The sequence below is a fragment of the Heliangelus exortis genome, chromosome 3 (assembly GCF_036169615.1).
Source record: "Heliangelus exortis chromosome 3, bHelExo1.hap1, whole genome shotgun sequence".
In the NCBI taxonomy this organism is placed as follows: domain Eukaryota; kingdom Metazoa; phylum Chordata; class Aves; order Apodiformes; family Trochilidae; genus Heliangelus; species Heliangelus exortis.
This window is the reverse complement of record NC_092424.1, coordinates 3873577-3898715: the sequence shown is the minus strand read 5'-3', so window position 1 is coordinate 3898715 and position 25139 is coordinate 3873577. Positions and strand designations below refer to the sequence as shown.

At 41.6% G+C, this 25139-nt stretch overlaps 1 protein-coding gene and 1 long non-coding RNA gene across 3 annotated transcripts; one reads left to right on the top strand and one right to left on the bottom strand.

The window, feature by feature from the left end:
• Positions 1-1595: 1595 nt before the first annotated feature.
• LOC139793965 (uncharacterized) lies at positions 1596-7084 on the bottom strand. The gene is made up of 2 exons (XR_011724889.1): positions 6891-7084; positions 1596-2034 (listed from the first exon to the last, which is right to left on the bottom strand). It is a non-coding gene; the product is annotated as an uncharacterized lncRNA (long non-coding RNA).
• Positions 7085-7338: 254 nt separating this feature from the next.
• RAB4A (RAB4A, member RAS oncogene family) lies at positions 7339-24928 on the top strand. 2 transcript variants are annotated; one of them, XM_071738954.1, is made up of 8 exons: positions 7339-7563; positions 12134-12214; positions 13422-13536; positions 15017-15079; positions 16280-16434; positions 17475-17570; positions 19523-19683; positions 20997-24928. In XM_071738954.1, the coding sequence occupies exons 1-7, from the start codon at positions 7533-7535 to the stop codon at positions 19636-19638; spliced, it is 657 nt and encodes a 218-aa protein (XP_071595055.1). In that variant the 5' UTR covers positions 7339-7532; the 3' UTR covers positions 19639-19683; positions 20997-24928. The 2 variants fall into 2 exon arrangements, with proteins under 2 accessions (XP_071595055.1, XP_071595056.1); XM_071738955.1 differs by lacking the exon at positions 17475-17570 and having other exon boundaries at positions 7388-7563; positions 20997-21135.
• Positions 24929-25139: the final 211 nt, after the last annotated feature.

Genomic DNA, 25139 nt, shown 5'->3' with positions numbered 1-25139 from the left:
ATTTCTGGAACTTAGAGGGGGATTTTGTGTCTCAGCTGTAGTAAAATTTAATCCTGAGCCAAAACTTTGAGCTCAGTCAGTGATCCACTGAGTATGGACATCACCCCATCAGGTGAGGGGTATCAGGAAATTCCCCCCCAGTCCCTCAGAGGCTGACCTGCACTGCTGCTGTCACACTGAAATGCTTTAATTGACTTTGTCCACCAAGACAATGCTGAAATCAACACCTGAGCAGAGCTATCGAGGCTTAATTGTCAAAAGCCTGCAAATAGGTGTTTGTGCAGCTTTACTTGGTAAAGGTGCTCAGTTTATGCTTTGCAAGGCTTTCTTCTTCTTTTTTTTTTTTTTTTTTTTTTTAATAATATTCTTCCTATTGCCATGGACTGACATTGTGATGACCTTCCATGGAGCAGCCTATGCTGGCATATGGTCCCTGTCCCTTAAAAGGAGAGGTGGTGTGGGAGCTTCCAAGCTGCCTACTGCAAGGCAACCCATGTGCCTGGCAAAGAGCCCCTGAGCCTTCCTGCCTCCTCTGCTGCAGCCAGGGCTGACACAGGGGGTGAGTGAAAACCCATTGTTTGGATACACAGGTGCTGGCTGTGCCAGGAGGAGGTCATGAGGTCAGGTACCAAACACCAAGCCTGGCACAGAACCAGTACCTATGGTGAGGACCCAAGCAGCCTGGGCCTGGTTCCATCCTGACAGATGGGGATGTATACAAGCATCCAAGCAGATGTATGCAGGTCCCTGTTTTGGGATGCATTAATGGGCAGCTGCTGTCAACTTCTGTGGCTGAAGGGTGGCACTGTCACCAATCCCAGCCCATGTGCAGCTGCAGAAAAGCTGCAAGTTGAATTCTGCACTCTGGTTACCTGCTTCAGGGACACTGAGTGGCACTGTGGGCCAAAGGGACCTTAATTTGTGAGAATCAGGCTTAAATCTGTGCTTGAAAGCAGAAGGAGATGCTGCAGAGTGTACCTGCCCTCACAGCTGAGAAAGGGAATTGTCCTTCTGGGGGACTTGTAACCAGCAGCAGTACCAGCTGTAGGCATTGCTGGAGATGCAGTGCACTGAAGGACTAAAAGGAACAAAAACATTCAGCAGGGTTTGAAAGAGAAACACAGTGAAGGTCGAGTCTCCTGACTTAAAAGCTGTGAGGCATCTGCTGAAAAAACATCTCTGCTTCATTTGTCTGCAATCTCTAACTGGTCATAACAGAGCTGGGTGGGGTGGGGTGGCAGCAACAGCTAGGAAGCCAGGTAAGATCATTTTATACAAGCCATCAGTAACAATAATCAGTCACTGCATTATAGGTGGATGGAAATCCATGCCTGTTTATTTCAGTCAACATTTTAGTTTGATAATGTAATTAAAAAAAGAAAAAAAAGAAGGTACTTCACAGACCACAAGTATTCAAGTATTTTCTATCTTTTAAAAAAAATGCTATGGAAAAGACAAAACTGGCTACAAGGCTATGACATGGGGCAGTTCAGTTACCTTTGTCCCAGCAAACACAATGTGTATTCCTTGGGCTTTATACCAAAAATGTTGTGTATAGGAAAACAAACAAACAATCAAAAACTTCAGACCTTAGCTGTTCTGAATTTTTTGTGTTTCTAAGAAAATAAATAAAAATCCAAAGTCTGATAAACCTGATCCTTTAGTAGGTGATCAGTTACTAACTTGGGGAATGTCTCACAGAGTATATGACAGCATGTTGAAAAATACTGATCTTGCACCTTCTCAGATAGAAACATTCTGTGGCTCCAGAGAAATTCAGCACATCCTTGGGAGTGAAAGGCTTACCACTGCACTGCAGACCAGTATTCTCAAACCATCTTGCACAGATTGCATCTCCAGGCTCATGGAAAGCCACAGCAAGGTTTTAGCCCACACACATGGCTGTCTGCTCTTCTTCCAGCTGCTGAGCTCTCCTTACCTCCATGACAGATGTGCAGTGTGTCCTTTTTTGGCCTCTTTACATGGAAGCTGTCCTGTCCCAGCTTCCATGGCTGCATAACATCACATTTGGGGCTGAAACCAAGAGTGGGAAAGCAGTTAGTGCTCATTTTAACACCACTTCAGCTGAAACCCACACAATCTGATGTCCAGAAGACTCTTCTGGTGGTCAGGGAGCTCTGTCCACTGAGCACAGCTTGGCACTGCCAGCCTGTGTCCCCACCAGCTCTCCCTCTCAACTAAACAAACTTAGGAGCTTCAGAGTCTGTTTAAAAGATTTAATGAAAGCAGCTTCAGAGCCAACCACCTCACTACAGGCTGCATGTACCAGTTCAGAGAGGAAGATAAACATACTGACATTTGGCCCTGATGGCCACACCTCAACAAAGTGTTGCACGTTGTAATTCCAGAGGGATGAACTGTCAGCAGCAGGCCTAGAAGCTGGAAAATAATATCCTGTCAGCCAACTGCAGACACCTCCTGGCTGCTTCCAGGCAGAGCCTGCTGCAAGTGTGCTGGCAGCCATGGGTCCCTGGGGAGGCAGGGAGGAGGCAGGGGACAGCAGAAGGGCTCAGGTCCAGGGGACTCAGTGGTTTTCCCCCCAGCCTGGTGCCCCATCCTTCCCCCTGCTCCACCTGCACAAGCAAGACCTGGAGAAAAGGAAGCTGAACCCTCTAGGGTGGTGTCTGACAGTTCCTAGTTGTACATAATCTATTTTTTTTTTTCAGAGGCTGCATTGGGTTCCCTCTATAACAGAGCCAGTGAGGAGAAGGTGTTCTGTTCTGTCCTCACCCAGGTGATGATGAACCCTGGGCTGAAGCCCTTCCCAGGGCTGCCTCCCCTTCTGCACTGGGACAGATGGTTCAAGTGTCTGGGGTACAGCCAATGTGTTTACACCTGAACCAGGGGTATGGGAGTGCTTTTGTGGGCCAGGGTCCTGCTGCACCCACCACAGCAAGACACAGGCTTGGTGCTACATTTTGGACACAAGTCCCTGATTCAGCTGGTTGGGACACAAGCACACAGTGACCATGAGATCCAGCACTGGGTTGTCTGTATCACAGGATATGACAAGACAAATGCCTCCTTGGCCACCCAGCTCACACACTGACCCAGGCAGAGGCACTGCTTGCTGAGCCAGGCAGCTTCCATTGCTTCCTGGTGCTGCATTCAGAGCAACTGAAGCAGCAGAATGGAATCAAACTGCTGTGTTGTATTGCAAAGATACTGCTTGAGAAACAGGACCCAAAGGAGCAACCTTTTCACTATAGGTGGCTTCCCCTGAGCAGGGAGAACCACTTGGAGCTTGAAAGGAGGAACACTCATGTGGCCTTGAGTGTCCCTGAGTAATCTGTTGCCAAATGTTCCAGTTCAAGTGTGTGGTATTAAAAAGTGAACAAATGCAGCCAGGGACATCCCACCAGCACTGTATTCCACCATAGGAGCAGCTAATTAGCGACACCATGAGGTTAATTTCATACAACACAAGAGAGCATCACAAATCCAGTTGTGTTCTTGACACTGTCGATGATCAAAGTATTTTCATAACATGTTCCAAATTTCTGTTGTTCTTATTTTCCTGTGTCTCTCTTGACATGCTAAAATAAGTATTCGGGCCCCTTCACTCTATTTATGTGAACTTTGAAAAAATCAATCTCTAGTTGTTCTTGAAAGCTGTGGCCTATATTCTGACTTCCTTTAAAATGGTGGTTTTGTTTTGTGGTTGGTTTGGTTTTCTCTAAACTTTGTATCTCTTCTAAATATAGGGCTTCTATGTACCTTTTTGCTGGTAAGAATGCATTAATATGGTTCCCTGGACAAAACACCTAAAAATGTCATACAAGGCTGTGCAAGACCAAAAAAAAAGTATATATACTGCATTATAGCATAAAGTTATCCTAAAATGAATTTATCCACATCACAAAAAGCAAGATGCACAGTGTGGCTGCCTTCTACCCAGTACTGGTGAAGGGAGCACAATAAAAGGAAAAAAAAAAAAAAAAGATTGGTAACATACAGCATGCCAGAGTCCAGCCCTCACCAGCTGTCAGTACTGTGGTGTAGCTTTTGGTGGTCGTATTTATTCTTGGGAAAGTTTGCTGTGGGGCAAGAGGAAGGAGTTGAGTTACAGCACCCATGTACCTTGGCTGTCACCTTCTTCATTAAGCTTGCACCACTCTGGGCTCACAGCCAAGGCGCTGGCCCATGATTATAAAATTATCCAACCTGTACATTTCCATGCATAATTGCAATTACATTAAGTGAAAAGCATCTTCAAGATTGACAGCAGCTTCTGTGGAAGCTGAAGAGGACAGCGTTCAGATGACATCAGGAGATCACTGAAATCTTAGAGGTTTCTCAGAGCATCAATCACCCATCTTCATATTTCATTTGAGTTATATCACAGAGTGTTTAGGTTGGAAGAGACCTCCAAGCTCATCCAGTCCAACCTGTGACCAACACCATAATCCAACTCCTAACCCATGTCCCTAAGGCCCAGGTCCAAATGCCCTTCAAGTGCCTCCAGGGATGGTGACTCCACCACTGGCCTGGGACATTCTAACGCCTGACAACCCTCTAAGTGAAAAAATGTTTCCTGACATCCAGCCTAAACCTCCCTTGGGTTCTTGGAGCCACATCCATTGCTGCTTCAGATCCAGCTGAAGCCTGCAGCTTCCACATACTCTGGGTTGCTTTCCAGATTCAGCAGAAAGGAACAGGAAAGTGCAGCAGAAGACACTATTCCCCACCTCAGATGCTCAGGGTGGGATGAGTGTCACCCAGCTGGGTGACAACACGTGTAGAGCCACTGTCACACATGGCCTTGCAGTGCCACCTTCAGACCAACCCCAGCCGTGTCCCACTTTTAGCTGCCCTCCAGCTCCAGCCAGAAGCCCTCAGCCCTCACTGAAGGTGAATCCGACTTCAGATCCAGACTGACTTTTGTTTCCCAACAGCACGGCAAAGGAAAACAGAAGGATTTGGCTACTTGCAGTGCCAGGTCACTAAAAGCCACATCCAAATCTGCAAAGCCCTACAGGTCAGGTTATTTTATTTTGGGAGAAAAAGCTTTCACAGGACACCCTATCCTTAGTCTGGCTCTGAGGAGACCCTGTTGGTCCTCTGCCATTCCTAAGGTGTCAGACACTACTATTATTATTATGGCACACTGCTCAGTAAAAACTAGCAAAAAATTAGATTAGTATTTTTGGAGGAACTACATGGTTTTCTGGCAGCAGTTTCACAGCCACAACCAATTATGGGCACAATAATTGTGGTGAAACTAATGTGGGGAACAAACAATAGTATTTAAATCCCTGATCTGTAGATAGAATCTGACATATCTGCTTTTATATGACCCAGAAGTTTCAAGAATGTGTAAACAACAGAAACCAAAGATCAGGAGATGAATTAAAAATCTGGCTTTGGGGTTTTTTCACCCCCCTACTCAAGATGGACACCAATGAAGTGTTATTAGCTATTTATTTTCTGGCTACTTAGAAAGAATGTCCTTACACAGTTCCCTGTATTCTCAAATACAGGGAATCACTGAGGGATCAGCTATATACTTTCTAATCTAGAAAGTATAATCTTTGTAATTTTTCTTCATTATTTCTAACTTTCACACTTTTTTCTAACTTTCTCTACAAAGCAGAAATCCTGAAACACCCAGCCCTATTCATGTCTTTGCTTTACCATTCTTCCTACTTCCATCTCCCTCTTCAGTATCACTAACAGCTTTTAAAGAAAACTTTACAGTTTTGATGTATTTTATTGGCACGTGCTTGCAAACTAATTAAGAGTAGTTGGAAGCAGAGTAGAGTGGCATTAGTACAAGATATTTATGAAATATAACCCCTATACAGGCAAGCTCATCCTGCAAGATGCACAAAATAAAAACAAGATCTGAAAAGACTGATTTGTTTAAAGTGCTGTTTATATCCTACAAGATGTTTAAATCTTCTCTTACTGACACCACATGACATATTTTTAATACAACTTCTTCCTTCTGTGTTAAGCAACCACTAGGGGGTTTTTTTGTAAAAACTTCTGGTTTGGGTTTTTTTGGTGTGTGTGTGTGTGTTTCAGTTGGTTAGTTGGGGTTTTTTTGTCATTTTAATAGTGGGTTCTTTGAAAACTATTTCAAGTTTCTTTGTATGTATCCTCAACATCAAGCATAATCAGCAGATTCTCTGAGGGGTTCTTGGTGGGGGCTCAAGGAGTGGAGATTCACTGATTGGAGATAAAACCAGAAAAGCTGACTTTTGGCTGGATAAGGAAAGGGTTGGGGCAGACAGAGGCAGCTTTTCCTACATCTGAGGGAGGTGATGTACAAGGGGAAAGAATGGGAAGTTGTCAGCAACAAGATTAAAAAGCCAGAAATAACAGAAGAGGAATTTTTTTCAAGGGCTGGCAGAACGTGGAGGACACACAGGAAGAGCTGTGTAGGGAGGGAAAAGATGGACAGACTGTTGTGGTGGTTTCAGTGCCCTTCACTGCAAGGCTAAACTGGGGAGTTAATGGGACATCAAAGAAATAATAATAATATAAATGAAGTGCTATTGCACGCAGGAAGTTTATTCAACAATCTTTCCTTGGCATTTATCTTGGAAGTAAGAACAGCACTGGTGGAAGTCAGGAGCTCCACACAAAACCCCTTAATCTTGTTAGCTCATTTATACCATGTCCTTCAAAGAGATTTGCAGCAAACTGCTCAGCCTTTGGCTGAAATGCTGAAAATTGGTGGGATGGACAGATGGTATCTCAGAGAATCTGGGGTAGATATTTTAGGACTCAAGCTGGACAGTGGGATGCAGTTCCCAGAAGGAACTGTCACAGGCAGGCTCTGCACCAGGGGAACAAAACCGTGCTTGCTTACTAGCAGGAAATTCAACGGCAATCGTCTCAGACTTGAGAAAATCAACATTTACCAGAACCGAGGGACTATTCCTCCCGAGGACAGCCTGGCGAGCGGCCAAGCAGGAGCCCTTTTCCTTCCAGCCGCCGCATTTTCCAGACAGAACGGAGCATCTGAACCCAACACCACCCAACTCGCAGCGGGGACACCGGCCGGGGGCAACATTCGAGTGAGGGAGATGTTTGGTAAGGCGGACACCGCCCCATGGCCGCTGCGACCCCACAGCCCCTCCGGGAGCTGAGGGGAGAAAAGGAGCTGAGGGGAGGTGTTGGGAGGTGCCGTTTGTCACGTAGCCCCCGCGCGCCCCAACGGCTCTAACGGCCGCAACGGCCCCTACACCCCCCACGTGCGCTTTGTTTTGGTGACGCTCGCGGCGCCTGCGCGCGGACGCGGGGGCACGCGCCCCCTCCCACTCCCTCAGCGCCGCGGCGGGCGGAGGGCGCGCGTGCGCAGCGGGGCTGGGCGGGCCGGGGCGGGCCGGGTTGGGTTGGGTTGGGCCGGGCCGGGCCGGGCCGGGCTGGGGTACCGGGGGCACCTCAGTTCCTTTCCCGGCCCGCCCGTTCCGGTGTTGCCGTACCGTCAGGCTCAGCCCGATCGGCAGCGTTCAGCGCGCAAGGGGAGGAAAAGGAGCGAGGAGGGGAGAGCCCCTCCCGAAATGTCGCAGGCTGCCATGTCTGAGACGTACGGTAAGAGCCGGGGGCGTGGCGGGGTGGGGGGACCCTCCTCTTCTTCCTCCTCCTCCTGTTCCTCTCCTCCGGGACCCGGGCTGTCAGCTGCTGAGGAGCGCTGTGATGGAGGTGGCGGTGGCTGAGGCGCTGTGGCCTGAGGGGCGAAGCTGCAAGCGGCGGCTCCCCGGGCCCAGGCGGGATCTTCCTGCCCCGGGTGGCGGGTTTGCCTTTTGGGCACTTCATAAAGGAAATAAATTAATCACACAGAAAAAAAAAAAAAAATCAGAATAGAAAGCTAAGATAGAAGATACACAACTCATGCCTTTTCCTGTGAGCACCCCAGTGTCGTACCCCTGCCCATGCTGCTTGGGTTGAGGGTGAGGGTTCGCGGTGTTGAATCGAAATGGGGATGAGATGTAGGCGAGGGGACTTGGATGCTACTTGCTAAGTAAATCCAGGAGGAAAGTTGCCGTGCGTGTCGTCTGGGAGAAGCTGCGCCGCTCTTTAAGAGCTCCTTTAAGTGCTCCTTTGAGGGGCAAGTTAGGGTGTCAGTCCTGTTGTAGTGTGCAAGCACCAGAAAGAAGTGACTGTGAGAGTGGCTGAAGGGAACAGATGAGTTCATACACTCCCTCTGTCAGCATGGATAGCTAAGGAGTAGGAAAACATCCGAAGGAGGAATGGCGCAGGCGCTGGCAGGGTGTGTCAGTGCCTCACGGGGCAGCATCAGAGAGAATTCAGGAGTCCCAAAGGTAAGCAGCAGGTGACCAGCATTGCTGGCCAGGTGGAAGAAACGGGAAGTGACTAAATAGTGTTAATTTCTTGGTTTTAAGCCTTCCTTTGAAACAGTTCTGTCTGCTTAAATCAGTGCTTTCTCTCCCCATTCCATAACATGGTGTTCTGTAATATTTTTCAGTGTAAGAATGCCATCATACATGTCAGCATCTTCAAAGTCCATGTGGTAGGGTGCTGGAGAGCAAGATCAGAATTACATCTGTGATAAACTTGTCATTTTCTAGCTTTTGTCTCTTATAATGTCATATCTTCAGTAGCTGTTCAGACTCTAGAGCTGGACTTGCATTTCCTTACTTTTAGAGCAGAGTCTTGAAAATAAGGAATAAGCAACTGAGTGAATAGACAACCAGAGGTGATGGACAGAATTTCATCAGTGCTCCTGGTTTGATGTTTTAATAGTAAGGAAGTTAAATAGATTATTGTATCTTAAACAACTACATTTCAACATATTGTGGTGTTCTAGTGATACAGAAAAGCAGTTGTGGGCCCATTGTCACTGTTGATACTTTCCAGTTGTTCTGGATGACAAGCCCTTAAGTTTGATGGCTTGTTGTGGTTGTGGTCTCTTCCTTTAATTTGTTTAATTATTGTTTGGTGTATTTCTCTTTTGAGTTTCAGTGTTTGTTCTATTCATACAAGAGCTACAAAAATTCTAAGGTGTAGAGTGCTCCAGAGTGTCAAGGTTTAGAGTAGATAGAAATAATAATAATAATAATAATAATAGTAATAATAATAATAATAATAATAATAATAATAATAATAAATACCTTTAATATTTGCAATACCATCTCTGGCCATAACAGTAACCAACACCCAATTTTGGAGTGTCCTCTCCACGTATGTAGCAGCCCAAGTGGCAGTTCAGGGTAAAGACTACTGTGCAATAAAATCTTGGATCTTCTGTGCTTGATGAACTGTCTGAGATGTGCTCACACTCCTAATAAAGGGAGGTTTGTTTCTGACAAGTTCTTACAGTGATCATCAAGTGGTAGAAGTATTGGGGCAGTTTCCACCTGATGACTTAGATCAGTGGTATCACCTCACTGCTGGAATCCCTGTAGTGCTTTTGTAGATACTTATTCATGAGCTGGGTTTTTCTTCTGATCACCTGGGTTATGACCCATTCTCATGGTGTTAGCCCAAGCTTTATACCCCATACAGATAGGCTCAGGAAAGTGATGGGAGGTTTGGTGCTTTTTCCAGTGGTATTTTGTTGTCTGGCCTTACTTTGGCTGTGAGGTATCAACTTTTCTTCCCTTTGAAATGGGAGAATTTTTATCAATATTTTTCTCAGTCCATGACAAATAAAGAGCCTTTCCTTCACATCTGTCCTTGCTGCCTCTGATACTTCACTGTCCATCTCTGTTAATTTACACACCTCTTCCTGGGTTTTTTGGTCTTCCCTGGGTTCTTTTCTCTGCAAAATTCTGTTACTTTGAACCCTTCCTGTTCAGTCATTCCAACTCTTTCTGTCTCTGACTGATTCTTCTCTCTTCCATCATTTCAATTCGGGTCTGGAGCTTCTCACAGCCTCTCAGTAAAGGCTTTGTTTGCCATCCATATTTACTCTCTTGGTAAACATAGTTCATGAGTTGTGGCTTCTGTTCTTAGCTTTCTGTTCTGTTTCTTTTTTCTGTGTGATCAATTTCTTTCCCTTATGAAGTGCCCAAACAATCATGCATAGGAGAACTTTGGAAGACTTGTATTATGGCAGAAGGAAATATATTTTTTTTTGTCTACTAAGTAAGCAGGTATTGAATCCTCATCTAAGTGATGTATTTGTAGGAAAGATTCCCTTTTAAAGTTGTCTGGCACAAGAGAGTCTCAGTAGGAATCAAGAGTCTGTTACAGCATGTTACCAATTTAAAGAGATTAATACAAAATCCCCAAATATCACTCTTGCTTTCAGAGAAAAGTACAAAGCACCTCAACTTCAAACATTTCAGTTGTTCTGAAGCCACTGCAGGTCAGTCCCTGACAGTGCCACCATTGTGTCCCTGCTCCCTGGCTCACAGCCTGGCTGGGCAGAACAGGGCAGTGTGTTCAGTTTGGTGTTCAGCAGGGGGTTGTGCTTGCACGAGTATGGTGAGACACACTTAACAACCAGTGCCACACTTAACAACCAGTGCTTGCAAACACAGAGCAGGCTGGGGGGGAACAGAGTTGTGAGTCTGTTGTTTTCCTGGTTTAGTTTGACAGTAGCTGTTATACTAAGTCAGTAGCACAAGTCTTCCATGGGAACAAGGAAGGTAGACTTACATTTTGTAGGTGTTTCTGACAAGAAAATCTGGCAGACAGCATTCACCAGATACATAGGAGAACCAGTTTTAACTGGATTTTGGATTTATTTTTGGAAAAACTGCAGAGACCAGAAACAGATTATTTGAATTGTCTCAGAACATCTTGTGCTGCAAGGAGCTCTCTGAAAGTGGCAAAACCAGTGAGATTACACACACCTACAGTAGCTCAATTATTCATGAAGTTAGACTAGTTAGACTGCTAACTAGTGATATTTGGTCCATAGAAAGAAAAACTCTCTCAGAGGTGAATTTTTTTGTAATATAACACTTTGAGGCTATTTATATTTACATTTCATACAGTGAGATGTGAGAGAATGAAGCAATCTCAGCTTCAACATGTTTTGGAGTTGAGATGACATGAAAGCCCCTTCTTTCCAGAAGATAGCACAAAATTTTTACAACCTGAAACGAAATCCTTTTTGTAACTACTTTTTCTTCATCCAGAAAGTATGAGCAGTTGAGTGGGGGGTGTGAAGTTATTCTTCTTGGAACAGAATGCCCTGAGCTTGTAAATAGTCATATTTGTGAGCAAGAAACAGCAATCTCTTCCTGAGAAAGATAGAACATGGAGCCTGCTGCAACGTTTGAAACCAGAAAAATGATGCAAAAGTAAAATGTAAAAAAGCAAAAAAATCCTTGGCAAGACATTACCTCAATTTAAATATGAATAAAATTTGGAAGATAGGTGAACGTTCCCAAGGTTCATAGCCCTCTGTTTTGTTATTGACTTTTCAGAAGTGGCAGTTTTGCTTCCATATGAGAAATTTACTTGGTGCTTTTACCATTGCTGGAAGGAGTTCCTGATATATCATAGCAAATAATTCCTGCCTGAAATGGAATGAGCACATAGATTACTGTGCAATTAATATTCATTTTGTAAAAATAAAGACTCAAATGAGGTTCTGATACAGTAATGTATCAGTGCTTTGTCTTGTTTAGCACCATTTAGATTTGTTTTTCACTCTGCCATCCCCTGGGCCAGTATGTGTGTAACTCATTTGACATCTCTGACCACTTGTTAATGAAATGAATGTTAAGTTTTTCTTTTTGCTGATAGTGCAACCTTAATCCTTCTCATTGCATGCTTACCTGATGTCTTCTGCAGACCTGGGATGTTTGTAAGAGAACCTGGGCAATAAAGGAGTAAAGATGATTGTTAAAAAAGCTGCTGCTGGTAGAAAAATAAACAGTGCATTTTGCAGGAACATAAACCCAACATACACCTGAAATTCATCCTGTTTTAACTGACTTCATCCATTTCTGTCTCTTGTCATTCTTGTATCTCCATTATCAAATAGCATTTTTACCTCTTACATTGTAACATCAGTATTGAATACACTGGGTTGTTCATCAGATTTATTGTTATTTTACTGGTTTTGTCATCTCTTCCCTTCTCTTTGAAATAGCAGCTACTAGGGAAGAGCTGCCTTGTGTACTTTGTGTTGAGACAAAAATGTGAGCAAAAATTAGCAATTTTTTATGTGTGTCTCTTTCAGATTTCCTGTTTAAGTTCTTGGTCATAGGAAATGCTGGAACTGGAAAATCCTGTTTACTACATCAATTTATTGAAAAGAAATGTAAGTATATGTGAGCACAGCAAGAGTTCTGCATTGCTTTTTGTACCACAGATGAAGGCTTTGGCTACAGAAGTATCCTTGGGATGGAAGTTCCCATGGTTCTATTATTTGTATAGGTGAGGATTTTGACTGAGAATTATGTTAAGAACCATGCTCTGAATCTTTATTGGTCACTGTTTCCCTCTAATGAAAAGCCTGATAATGAGCAGTGGTCTCTGTTATGCTCAAATAAATAAAACAGGATGTTGGTGAAAATACAGGCTCACTTTTTGTGAGTTATCCTTGCAACTTTGAGCTTCCCTGGGTATATAGTAGAATCTTAGATCTTTTAGGAAAAATACTGAGCAGATGAAATGTCTGAGGACATTTAGAAAACCTGTTAAAAGCCAAATTTCCCAACACCTAGACTCTTTCCAAATAAATCAACACTCCATGTTCTTTGTTAGGGACTGTGATAAATACTGGTAGAGACTCCATTCTAAATATTATTTAGAAATTAATAGAGGATTACAAGAAAATATTCTGTTTGGATAGTGAATTTAGCATCATGATTAAACAAACAAACAAACAAAAACACATTTAGAAACCTTTGCAAATCTAAGGTGAATGTTACCTTTCACAACAATGCTAATTCACCTTATTTCTTGAGGAACAGCTCTTGGATACAGTGTAATCACCAGGGAACAGGACATGATTCTGTGATTTAACCATCACCTCACTTCTAGTACAGACAGTTTTATACTGCTGAGAAATTGATATCAACACTGTACATATAGCAAGTGTCCTATCTTTGTGCTTTGAAGAAGTATTTCTTGCTTAGTCATGAGCAGGACTGTGGTTTTTTGTGTTCTGCTTTTCTATTAATTTTAACTTGCACCAAAGCATTAGGAAACACAGGTGAAAAACAAAAATTGTCTTGCCATTTATTAATGGCAACTGAGGAAAATTTAATTAAAGCTGGCCTTTCTAGTAGTAATTTTGAATTGAGTAGGATGCTCAAAAATTGTAAGAATGTGCACATCTGTATGGTGGCAGTTGACTTACAAGTGGCACTGAATTTGATGGTTCAGGAAGTAGTTTGTAATTTGAACACTGAAGAGTTTTGATTATACCTAAATTGGATTGTGTAAAAAGTGTTCACTCTCAGAATCCTCCAAATAACTCTGATTTTTTTGGTGTTTGTTTGGTTTGGTTTTTTTTTTCTTAGTCAAGGAAGACTCAAATCATACTATAGGAGTGGAATTTGGTTCAAAGATCATAAATGTTGGTGGTAAATATGTAAAATTGCAGATATGGGATACAGCAGGACAAGAGAGATTCAGGTACCTTTTTCAATTGTATTATTAAATGTTTGTTATTAAATTATTGCTTTGAGTGTTGGGTATTTTCTCCCTGTTCATGGGCAAGCATAGTTTCTTGGTCAGTGGAATTGCTTGCTTTCAGGTTATTAATTAGGACAGATCTTCCAGCTTGAACACAATAACACAGATCCATTGATTTCAGGAAAGCAACACTGGCTTGCAGGATCTGAGATTCTTCCATTGGGTATTTTCTGTGGTAATTATGGATTGGAGTAAAATATGTGGCTAAAAGTTTGTTCACCAGCCAAACTCAATACTTAAACTTAATTGTGTGTGCTTAATTCCAAGTTAAGAAGTTTTATTGTCTGGAATAAGTAAATGCCAGGAAGCTGTAAGCTGTTCAAAATCTGCATGAGAACAATTTCACAATACAATATTATTTTACTAGAGGGGGGAAAGAAATCAGTTGTCCAGTTTATTTGACTTGATACATGTCTAGAAAGACCAAGGTCTCTAAGCTTCTTAAAGAAAAAGCAGTGTATTTGTCAGCTTAGAACCAGTAATGTACTTTTAATGCTGTATTTTAACTGTCATACATCTGAGGCATAGATCACACTCAATAAAGATCTAATGTACTCCTGAGTATATAAACCATCAAAAGGATATAACAGGGTTTTTTACATTGGAGTGGGGGGATGGATTCTTTGGTTTTATTGGGAGGGGTCAGAGGCTGATCAAAATGAGTATAGTGCCAGTAGTCTGAGTCCTGGGCAGGAATCCAGATAAATGTCCTATATTAGACAAACTATTTGGGTACATGCATGACTAAGCAGTGTTGTGTAGCTGCTACTAATGAGATCTCTCCAGTCTGGGATTCTGAGGAGCTTGGAGGCTTTGTACTTTCAGATGCTTATGCAACTTCTGCTCTTTCAAGTTCAGTGTTCACAGACTTGCAGGTCCTTTTTTTTCCCCTGTGGGTTTTTATAATCTTAATTTTTCTTTCTAAGGCTGGTCACACCTCTGTCTACTTAGCACATTTTTTTCTTCTTCCTCTACCATCTTAAAGATGCTTTGCCTTCACTTTCCTTGCCTCCTTCTCCAACAGTCTTAAACTGTTTAATGACAGGTACTTTGCTCAGTCTCTCCTCACTGCTGAGAGTTCAGATTTAATTTAATGGTGGTATCTCTGGCATTAAAATAGCATAATCAGCTCCCAGTTCTGTCACAGGCCATGTAGTATGATAGTGAGTAGCTTCAGCAGCAGACAGCTCATCCTGGACTTGAGAGTCCCTGTACAGCTCTGGTTGGTGAAAAAGCTTTGTCAGAAATCAAATTGCCAATAGTTTGCTCTTGCACAGCTAATAATGTTGTCTAAAATGCATACTGTATTTTAAATTTGTGAATAAGAGTTCTTTGTCCTAATAGAGATTGTCTTTTGTTAAACCAGGCTTGAAACAACGAGGGTATTGCATAGATGTACAGCTGTAATTCTTTTTTCCAGGTCTGTAACAAGGAGTTACTACAGAGGTGCTGCAGGTGCTTTGCTTGTCTATGATATAACCAGGTAAGAAAGTTACCAACTCTTTTGTTCATAAAATACCAGATAAAACTAATGTATAATGATCTCCCCTCCAAGTACCCAGTCCTCTGTCAGTAAAAAAAAATTATCTCCCCTCCCAGGTACCCAGTCCTCTGACAGTAAAAAAAAAAAAAAAAAAGAAAAAAAAAGTATTTCTTTTTTAGTTCATATTTAAGATTTGGAGCTTGCTTGCATGAGTTATGTCAGAAATGTAAGCAGTCTCCAAGGGAGAACTGGCCACCAGTGGCTGTTCTAAGCACAATGAACTACCTGAAACCACTGACTCAGGAAGCCTTGCAGCAGAAAAAAAGAGCAAATTTCAACCACTTTGAGCCAAATTAGTACACCCCTATTTGTGGAAACTGTAGTATGCAGGTCATCCTCTGGAGAAGCCTTAATTACATTATTCCTGTTCCTTAACTAGAGCCCAAAATTCTATTCATCTTTCCATCTGTTTTCTTTTTAAATATTATAGGCAGCCAATAGAATACCTTAACATCCCACATTTCCCTGTTTTTTCCTGGCCACCACTGACTGATACTTGTCAGATAAGATTCATAGATTGATACTCATTTTGGTTAATGATGATTTGCTACATCTGTTGCTTTTTGCCCTGTGAGTGGACTGTTCTTGGAGCAGTTTGGGAAACTTTGTGCTTGAGTTCAGTTGGACTCCTCCATCAGTCTTGCTGGCTGAAGGCTTTATCTCTGAGCTCCATTGCCAGGACTGATGGGGGTGTGCAGGGTAACTGTGATGTTACTGCACAAATGGGCAACTTCAAGCACACACTTCTCCATAAGTGTCCTAAATTCTTACCATCCCACCTGAAACTTAAATATCAGTTAAACAATAACTCATTCTGTCAGCCTAAAACTTCATGCACAAAAGGCTGAAACTAGGTTAGTGCCTAAAATTTCAGCTTTTCACAGTAATGCAGTATTAGCATGTATGTTTGTTTATATATTGTGGTTAATTTAATCTTGCTTTTTATAAACTTTTAAGCTTTAAAATGGTTTCCTGAAAGAGCTCAATACTCAGAGCTGGCATATTGAGATGTGTTGGTGACTTGCCTGACTAGCAGCAATTTGGGGTTTGCCAGAGGTACAGGTTTGCTTTCTGCCTTTCAGTTCAGCAATGTTTATGGAAGTGAGTGCCTTCTAACAAAAGTTGTCATTTTCTACCCAGCCGGGAAACCTACAATGCACTGACTAATTGGTTGACAGATGCAAGAATGTTAGCAAGTCAAAATATTGTGATAATACTGTGTGGAAACAAAAAGGATCTCGATGCAGATCGTGAGGTGACGTTTTTAGAAGCATCTCGGTTTGCACAAGAAAATGGTAAGTAGTACAAAATCTTCATCTAGCAGTCAAAGATGCTTAATACTTAAAATAATTTAACTTTTGTGCAGCCAAGAAGTGCTTTGCCCACTGTACCTTGTCAGATGTCTACAGAAAAGGGAGTTCTGTCAGAATGTGAAGCATAGAGAGAGGACAGTACCTTAATACTTAAATAATTTTTGTGCAGCCAGGGAGCATTTTGTCCACATTACCTTGTCAGATGTCTGCAGAAAAGAGAGTTCTATCAGAACATGAGGCTTAGAGAGAGAGAACAGTGCCTGCAGGGAGAAGAACTACATGTACTCTTTAAGTCCTGTTATTAACAATTCTTCCAGCTGCAGCTGCTACTTAAGGAATACCTTCTATGTGGAGATATATTCCCTAAGGAATGTAATTCACATCAGGTATTACCTTGCCTCCAAAGAACTGAGGAGAAAATGAAGAGCACAGTTTCTTACTTTTCAGCATCTTTGATGGTGAAATTATGCTTTCAGATCTACAGATTCTGTAGATTATAGACTAGAATCTATAAGGTTGGATGGGGTGTGCTGCAGTTGGAAGCAATGACTTTTACTCAGGAAGTTGAGCTCCATGCATGGCATAGACTATTACCTACTCTGTAGTATTCTGGATTTCCAGTCTGAGGACACATTTTTGTGGTGGTTAAAGCCAATCTCAGTTTCAGTTTTGCAGTCCTGACACCAGTAAAATCTGGTTTTGCTTTTAAAAATCAATTATAAAATCTTTTCAACCAGCTGTAGCTCCTGGCTGTCCTTTTGCATATAACTTTCTGTTAATGGGCTACTGTATGAAGTTCTTTTCTTTCATGTGTTATTTTGCCTGCACAGCCCAGGTTATTAGCTTAGATTTCAACTTTGTAGGGCTGCTGTGTAAATTTCAGAGGAAGTTTTTGATTTTGCTGTCCACTATTTAACAATTGTTCTTAAGAAATTTTCTATCCCTGGCTTTCATGGTTTGAATTGCTGTGTCAGATATTCCAGACTGGGTTTTGAGATTTGTTTTTCTGTTGTCAAATGCAGAGCTCATGTTCTTGGAAACAAGTGCACTAACAGGGGAAAATGTTGAAGAGGCCTTTGTACAGTGTGCAAGGAAAATACTCAATAAAATTGAATCAGGTAAATGGAGATTTGTATTCTTCTAATTTTTTGTTTTGGTTTTTTTTTCCTGAAAACTGAAGGTGCATGTGGAAATGCTACCATTCAGAGTTCTCTGACAGAATCAACCTAAAGAACCAAAATTTCCTGTGGTAAAAGAACCCATGTGGTTTATAGCTGCTTTTTACGTTTTAGTGGGGATGGATGTCTAAGTCAGATCTGGATATCTAAAAGGGGAGGGGTGTGGGTGTGATTTATGGATGTTTTTACACAGTGTTTATCTTAACAGTCAGGTCTGAGTGTAGGCTCTGCATTCTGTGGGTTGCTGTGTCCCTAAAAAGATCAAGCCTGACATTAGACAGTTTTAGCAATGGAGAATAAAAGCCTGGTATCAGAGCAGATGTAACTTTTATTCTGCTTCTCATCTGTAGCAGAAAATACAGTCAAAAGAATTTGAAGAGTAATACTGAAAACTTCAGGGATGTTTCCTAGCAACTGCTTTTCTCTGAAGTGACCTTCCTGCCTCTTGGTTGAAACCATTTTTACTTTTGCAGATCTGGAAATGTACCATGAGCTTCTCAGCACAAGTGGGCAGGTTTCTATTTGAGACAGGCTTCTTAGTGTGAGGTGACATCACAGATAATTTGCATTCCAGTTTTCCTCTCTTATCATCTAATTGCTTTATATGTCTGAAGTTTTAAGTATTGGCTATGTTGAAAAGTCTGTCTCGGATTCTAGTGACATTTTGAATGCCAAACACAAGGCTTTAAATTAAAAGAATATGATATTTTCATAGGAATTTCCTGATTACTGCATCAAATCAATGCCAAAGAACAACTTTTCTCTTAAACAAGCAAGCAAGCAGAAAACAAAAGCAAAGTGTAGCTAGTTTCATTGACACTGGAGTTCCATGACTGATTTAAAGAAGCATTACCAAAACAGAAGTCCTGTTTTGTGCAAGTTGCTTCTGTTTTCTTTGTGCCAGCTGCATTGAATCTTGGAAAAGCTGAGACTGGAAAAAAACTGTGGAGAACTCTTGTTCAGCCTCCTATTTAAAGCACATTCAGGTTCAAAGTGAGAGCAAGTTGAGGGACAAGGAGATGCTCCAGAACAGATATCACAGCAGCCCCTCTGGGCAGTGTGTCCCAGTACTAACCAATTGCTGCCATCTCTCTAGTCATTCCCAGTCTGTACCAGTACCCAGGGTTGTTCCATCACCAGTGAGAGCTCTGCATGTGTAGGTGCTGAATTTCATGAGGTTCCTGATGGCCTCTTCATGGTCTTGCAGGAATGGCAGCCCTACCCTCACACTATCAGTGGGTCCCCTCAATGTCCTGTCATCTGCTAACTGAGAAAGGGCTCTTATGTGTGCAGTGAACCTGAATAAGTGACCTGAATTATTCAGAGGGATTCTCTGTTTTGGGTGTGTTTTTTCTTGGGGTTTTTTTTAGACTGAACATTTCTAATCTTAGCCAGTCCATCATCGAGCAATAAGAACATTTTGGAAGGCACAGGGTATGGAGTAAGCAGAAATGGATACAAGTAGGGAAGTTTGAGCTCATTTCCTCTGGGGACAGTGCTTTATGGAATCCTCCTGTCAGACTGATCCATTTTTGTTTGGCTTGGTATCTATAGAATTACTTTCTTTGCACATTAGTCCCTGAAAGCAGGTGGCTTTTAGCTGTGTTCACACAAAACATCTTGGACATTTCCTTTGTCAGAAGTATTTAGTGCAAATGCATTTCTTGTTGCAGCCTCAGAGAAACTGCTTTGTTGTTATGATTGAGGGCACACAGCTGAAATTTTAGGAGAAAATGAGATAGGTTTGGAATTGCCTCAAAGCAGACAGAACTGCAATAGATCTCTCCAGAGGAGAACATTATTATGCATTTTTAATCTAATGTTGTCATTTAAATTGGAATGTATTATTTGCAAGTGATCCATCTTCTTGTGACCATTTTGTTTCTCATCAGGAGAACTGGACCCAGAGAGGATGGGCTCAGGTATTCAGTATGGAGATGCTGCCTTGAGACAGCTGAGATCACCACGAAGAGCACAAGCACAGAGTGCTCAGGAATGTGGGTGTTAAAGAAACAAAGCATCATTTCCCAGATACTCACTTTAAATACAGAAGGTAAGATTACAAAAAGCTCAGGGTCTTGAGTAAATCACCATATTTCATAAATGTGCTCTATTGAGTGCTTGGCTTTTTTCAGTCTGCCTGTAAAGTAGCATAGAATACAATGAAATAATGTGCAGTAAAATTAATTACTTTTTTTTAGACTTTGTTGGGTTTTTTCCACTATCTGCCCACAAAAGCAAGACTAGTGTTCTTACTGAAGGATTTAAAGATCTTTGCTCACTCTGAGTAATGCTGTGGAAAACATTTTAAAATTCTGTATTCCTAAAATGCATCAGTGCCCCAGTAGTTACCTAATGCACCTTAGAGAAGGTGACTCATTTATGTTTTATTGTGGACAAATATTACTAGAAATGAGAATCCAAGCTCACTGAATGTATGGTGCAGTGTCTTGTCCAAAGCCACTACATAGTCTTTTCTGGAAATATGAAATTTAAAGACTGAGACTTGAAAATTCAAGATAATACTGGATTTTAAACTTCTACTTTTTCCACCCAAACCCACCCAAAGTGGTTCTGATTCCTGTCTGCTGTGAGCAGAAATGTCAACAACAGAACAGAAGCATTTGCTGCCTGAGCAGTGTTGTCACCTGAAGGAGCTCTTCCAGGGCTGTTACAAGTTATGGAATGGGCTTCCAAAGATGTTCTTCAGAGGAAATGAAAAACAGATTTTTCCCAGTGGTAGGGAAAGAGACCTAAAAGTCACATAACCTACTCCCAAGAACATTTCGTCTTTTATAAAAAGTTGTCCCTCGGATATCTTTCTTTTCATGGATTTTATGTAGCTCCTGGCAGTATGTAAGTGGCTGTTAGGACATTTCTTTCTCCCTCACTCAGTGAGGGTGATTCAGGGATCTCTGTGTAGTTAATTATCCTGATATCATTAATCTTGATTTCTCTATTACAAGGACAAGGATATCAAACAAAATACTGCAAGCATAATTACTGCCTAATTTTTACTGTATTCCTTTTTTATCACTTGGAGCAGTGCACACCAGCAATGCAGTGCACACTAGCAGCAGCTTTACAGAACATTAAACAAGGCAGCATATAATTCTAAATTCTCATATTTTGTCCTATATTCTGGTAGTTTAGCACCCAATTAAAGCACAGAATTTTCTAGGATGGGTAGGAATCCTTGAACTGCATTTTTCCCTTATTCTCCTCCTCTAAAATCATCCAGTGTGCTGGAGGAGCACATTAATTTAGCCCCTCTTCAGTACAGCCCTACAAGAATGAATTTCAGGAGCTGAGTTTTCAAATGGATGAGATGAAGATAACTGATGGGAGCTCTTGTGTGTTTTACAGCTGTCTCTGCAAATGGCATTTGAAGAAACAGACAAAGCCTGAAGGCTGTGCAGTTTTTTTAAAGAAAAAAAAATCAACTTTTGACTCTGTACAAACAGAGCAGCCCACTGGTGACAGGCAGGTGAACTGTGTGGTGTGGGGCAGAAGTGTTCATGTGTCACAGGAGCCTGCAAAGCTTGCTTAATAATTTGGTGGACAGTATTACCACTCATACTTATATGTAAATGTTTTCCAGTCCCTGTTTTTGTTCTTTCACCTCTAGTTTAAAGCATTGCCATATCCTGTAAATACTGTCAACAGTAAATTTACAAAGCATGGTATACTTATGTATGCTGATAGAATGTTGCACTACAAGCAGTTTAATATTTTATTTTTTTATCATATAAACAAATAATCTACTCTGCTGTCTTGAGTTTCCCACCTGGAGTACTGTGTCCAGTTTTGGAGTCCCCAACACAGGAAAGACATGGAACTGTTGGAGTGAGTCCAGAGGGAGGGCCAAGAAGATGATCAGAGGGCTGGAGCACCTCTCCTACAAGGACAGGCTGAGAGAGCTGGGGTTGTTCAGCCTGGAGAAGGCTCCAGGGAGACCTTACAGCACCTGCCAGGACCTGAAGGGGCTCCAGGAAAGCTGGGGAGGGACGTTATACAAGGGCACGGAGTGATTGGAGTGATAGGACAAGGGGGGATGGTTTTAAGCAAAAAGAGTGGAGATTTAGGTCAGACATTAGGAAGAAATTCTTCATTATGAGGGTGGTGAGACACTGGCACAGGTTGTGGGTGCCCCATCCCTGGAGGTGTTGAAGTCAAGGCTGGATGGGGCTTGGAGCAACCTGGGCTGGTGGGAGGGGTGGGGGGGTTGGAACTGGATGAGCTTTAATGTTCTTTCCATCCCAAACCATTCTATGATTCTGTGAAATTTAACTGAGGAAAATTTGTCATGTTTGGTTGTTGCACAAAAGTAGTTCATATTTATGACCTGAATTCTATAACCACTGGCACTCTGGTTTTTATTTTTTCCTACTTTGTTTGCCACATTCCAACAAGATGTTGCCATGACTAATCCTAAGGCTAGGACCCATACTTACCTTTAGTAATATGTCAGGTTAGAAAAGTAATTTTTATTGATGTTGACATATCCTATTTTGTCACAGCTCTTAAATAACTTGAAGCTTTTCTGAGTCTCTGGAATGGCTGTCAGCTGACTTGGATTTTTTCTTTTTCTTGGTCCTGATGTTTTGTGTGGCACAGGTATCACAAAGGTGGAATGCACTTGTGAACAGAACTGTGCATTTGCTCTGTGTGTTACAATTCTAAGGTAGGGCCTCTTGAAGAATCACCCCAGTAGGAGTTCTCCTAAGCTCTTACCACAAACAGAGCAATCACCTGCAGAAATATGATCTCTGTTGCAACATACCTGGGGAGTAACAAACTGAAATGTGTTCTTCTGAAGTATCCTAAGTGAATTAAATTTAAAATACTGATTTCTTAAAAATTCATAAAGTATAATTAATTACTTACGTACAGGAACATAAATAGCCTTAAAAATTGGGAGCTTAGGGGCTGTCTTGCTGGAGCTCTACCTTTGAACTTCATGTGAGTGCACTCTGTGCTGCCCACATTGCTCCCAGAACACTTGGTGATAGAAGGAAGAAAACAAACCCACTACTTCTGTAGTTCTTTCTTCTTGTGAAACTCAAAGTGAATTTCAGCCTGATTTTTTTTTTTTTCTTCTTCTGTGTTAAAAAACACAATTCAAATTTTCTGTCCTGCCCTCTTTTATTGTGGGGAAGAGTCATGGGGCAAATGAGTCAGAATCCATTCCTCAGCTGGAGATGGAAGAGGAGGAGACTGGCAGAGGGTCCAGGAGGCAGAACCAAAGCACAAGTATTGCATGTGATTTTATTTTTTTTTTTCCACAGTGCCACAAGCAGGTAAGAGACCTTTGGCTTTTGTTTTGCCAGGTAAGGAACTGGAGAAGTAAGTTAATGGTTCTGGAGGTAGCTGAATTCAATCAGGGGGGCAGTTCCAGTTTTATCATGGAAATCACACATTGTCACTTAGTTACTTGTGTAACTAGAAGCAGGATGTCTCCTTGGATGTGCAGATGAACACAAAATAATTCTTTTGATCAGAACTCAGTGTTGAAAAGCCAAGTTCCAACATACTTTATCATTTTGTATATGTGAATCCTACCTATTTAGGGGGTCACACTTGTCAAGTGCATGCTTAAAACAACTAAACCAGAAAAAAGTGAACTGATGCTGTGATTTAGAGAAGGGGCAGTTAAGAATGCTGCCCAGAGGTACACCAGCTTTTGTGGAATGGAATTAGAATTGTACTTAGAGCACTTTCTCATCCTGGTATTTTTGGTTCAAAGAGGTGTTTATCTGAAAAAATACACACCCTTGGTCATTCGTCTCTTAAAGAATTAAAAGGAAAGTGTTCTGTACTAGAAAAACCCAGGTTTAATTTTAAAAGGGTGTTGGGTGCAAGGGTATCTTGTATTTAGGATTGGATTTGTTGCATAACTGATAATTATTCCCAAGCAGTGTTCTCTCCCTGCTAAAAGTATAAACTCATTTTGAAGCAGCTTAACTGCACCTTTACCAGAACATCAAAGAACTTCAAAGAAACTTACCTGTCTTAATCCTCACTTCATTTATTTTGGCTTCCACTACTCAGAACTGGAAGCAATTACCAAAGGTCAGCCAGTCCTGGGCAGTAGATGTTGTCTCCTCCAGCCATCCAAATGGTGCATTATTATCTGAGATTCGTGTTCCTGCCAGAGTTAGGGAGGGGAAGGTGTTGGTTCCAAAACCCCAAATCAGTTCTGGGATGCTGGGAAAAGGTTGGATTTCCAGGAGTCTGTTCTCCTCCTAACCACAATCTAATCAGGGTTCTGGGAACACTGACAGAGGTGTCTGCTGAGCATGAACTTCTCAGCTGGGACAGGGCACAAACTAAGGAGGTCTCTCCTGTCACTGTTGTAGCAGTTGAAGTGGGGTTGGCTGTTGGTCAAAACTTCTTTCCATTATTAAGTAGCAGCTGAAAGGAGTGGGGGACTGTTACTTAATTATTTCACTTTTCAACTAGAAACATTAGGGGTTTGGCAGGGATTTTCTTAGACTTCTTCCTGTCCTTTTTCCTTTACATACCTCTTTTGTATGCTGGGTTCTTACAATTAGTGTGGTCAAGTGTCTGTGGTCAAGTAATAGTAGTAAACATAGTTTTATTCTTTCTGTAACCAACTGTCTTAAGCTGTCTCCTTCCTACCTGGAAGGAAATAATAATAATAATAATAATAATGTCATTGTAAGAGTTTGGATGTTGTTCTAATTTTTTTTTTTTTTAAAACATTCATCATACAGACATCAACCAGGTTAATGTGCATGTTTTGTAGTATTGCAGTCTTTGTGATGCATATCTTACATTTTAAAAAAAAGAAACTTTCTAAAATGGCAACTCCTGTGGGAAATACTATTGGAAGCAGTAGCTCTCTACAGTGCAAACTATTGGTTATTATTTCTCCTCAAACTCTGTTGGTTTTTGTTTTTTTTTTTAATTTCTAAAAATGAACATCATACCAGTAGCAGCCCTACAGCAGATTTTAAAGCTTCAGCATTATAGTTCATGCAGCAAACCAAACTTAGCTCACTTAAACCAGTAAGTGAAAAATAGGTTAAATTATCTATGGTTTTGCTGCAGAATTCCTACTTTACTAGAACAAGATGGCTTGGAGATTTACACAGAATACTACTGGGTACCTATATCCTAGGATTTATTGGATGTGGAGCTTTAGCTGTTGAGACCTTTAAAGGATTTAAATGTCATATTAAAGCCTCTGTCTTGCCTTTTAATCAGATTGTTGGCCTACATTATTTCATTTAATGCTTGGTTTTGCACCAAATAAAGACTCTTTCTTGGTTTTCTAGGTGTCTTACAGCAAATTCTATTTACTTGTACAAGTTTTGCCTGCTAAGTGGAGTCTTAGCACATGGCACATGTTAGGTGGGATTGAAAAAAACCACTTCTGCTAAATAAATTTCATAGTCAGTATGGGGTAGGAGAGGGGAAAATACAGAAAGGAGGAAATCATAATTGATTGATCCATCTGAGCCTTTATATTCAGACAGGTAACTT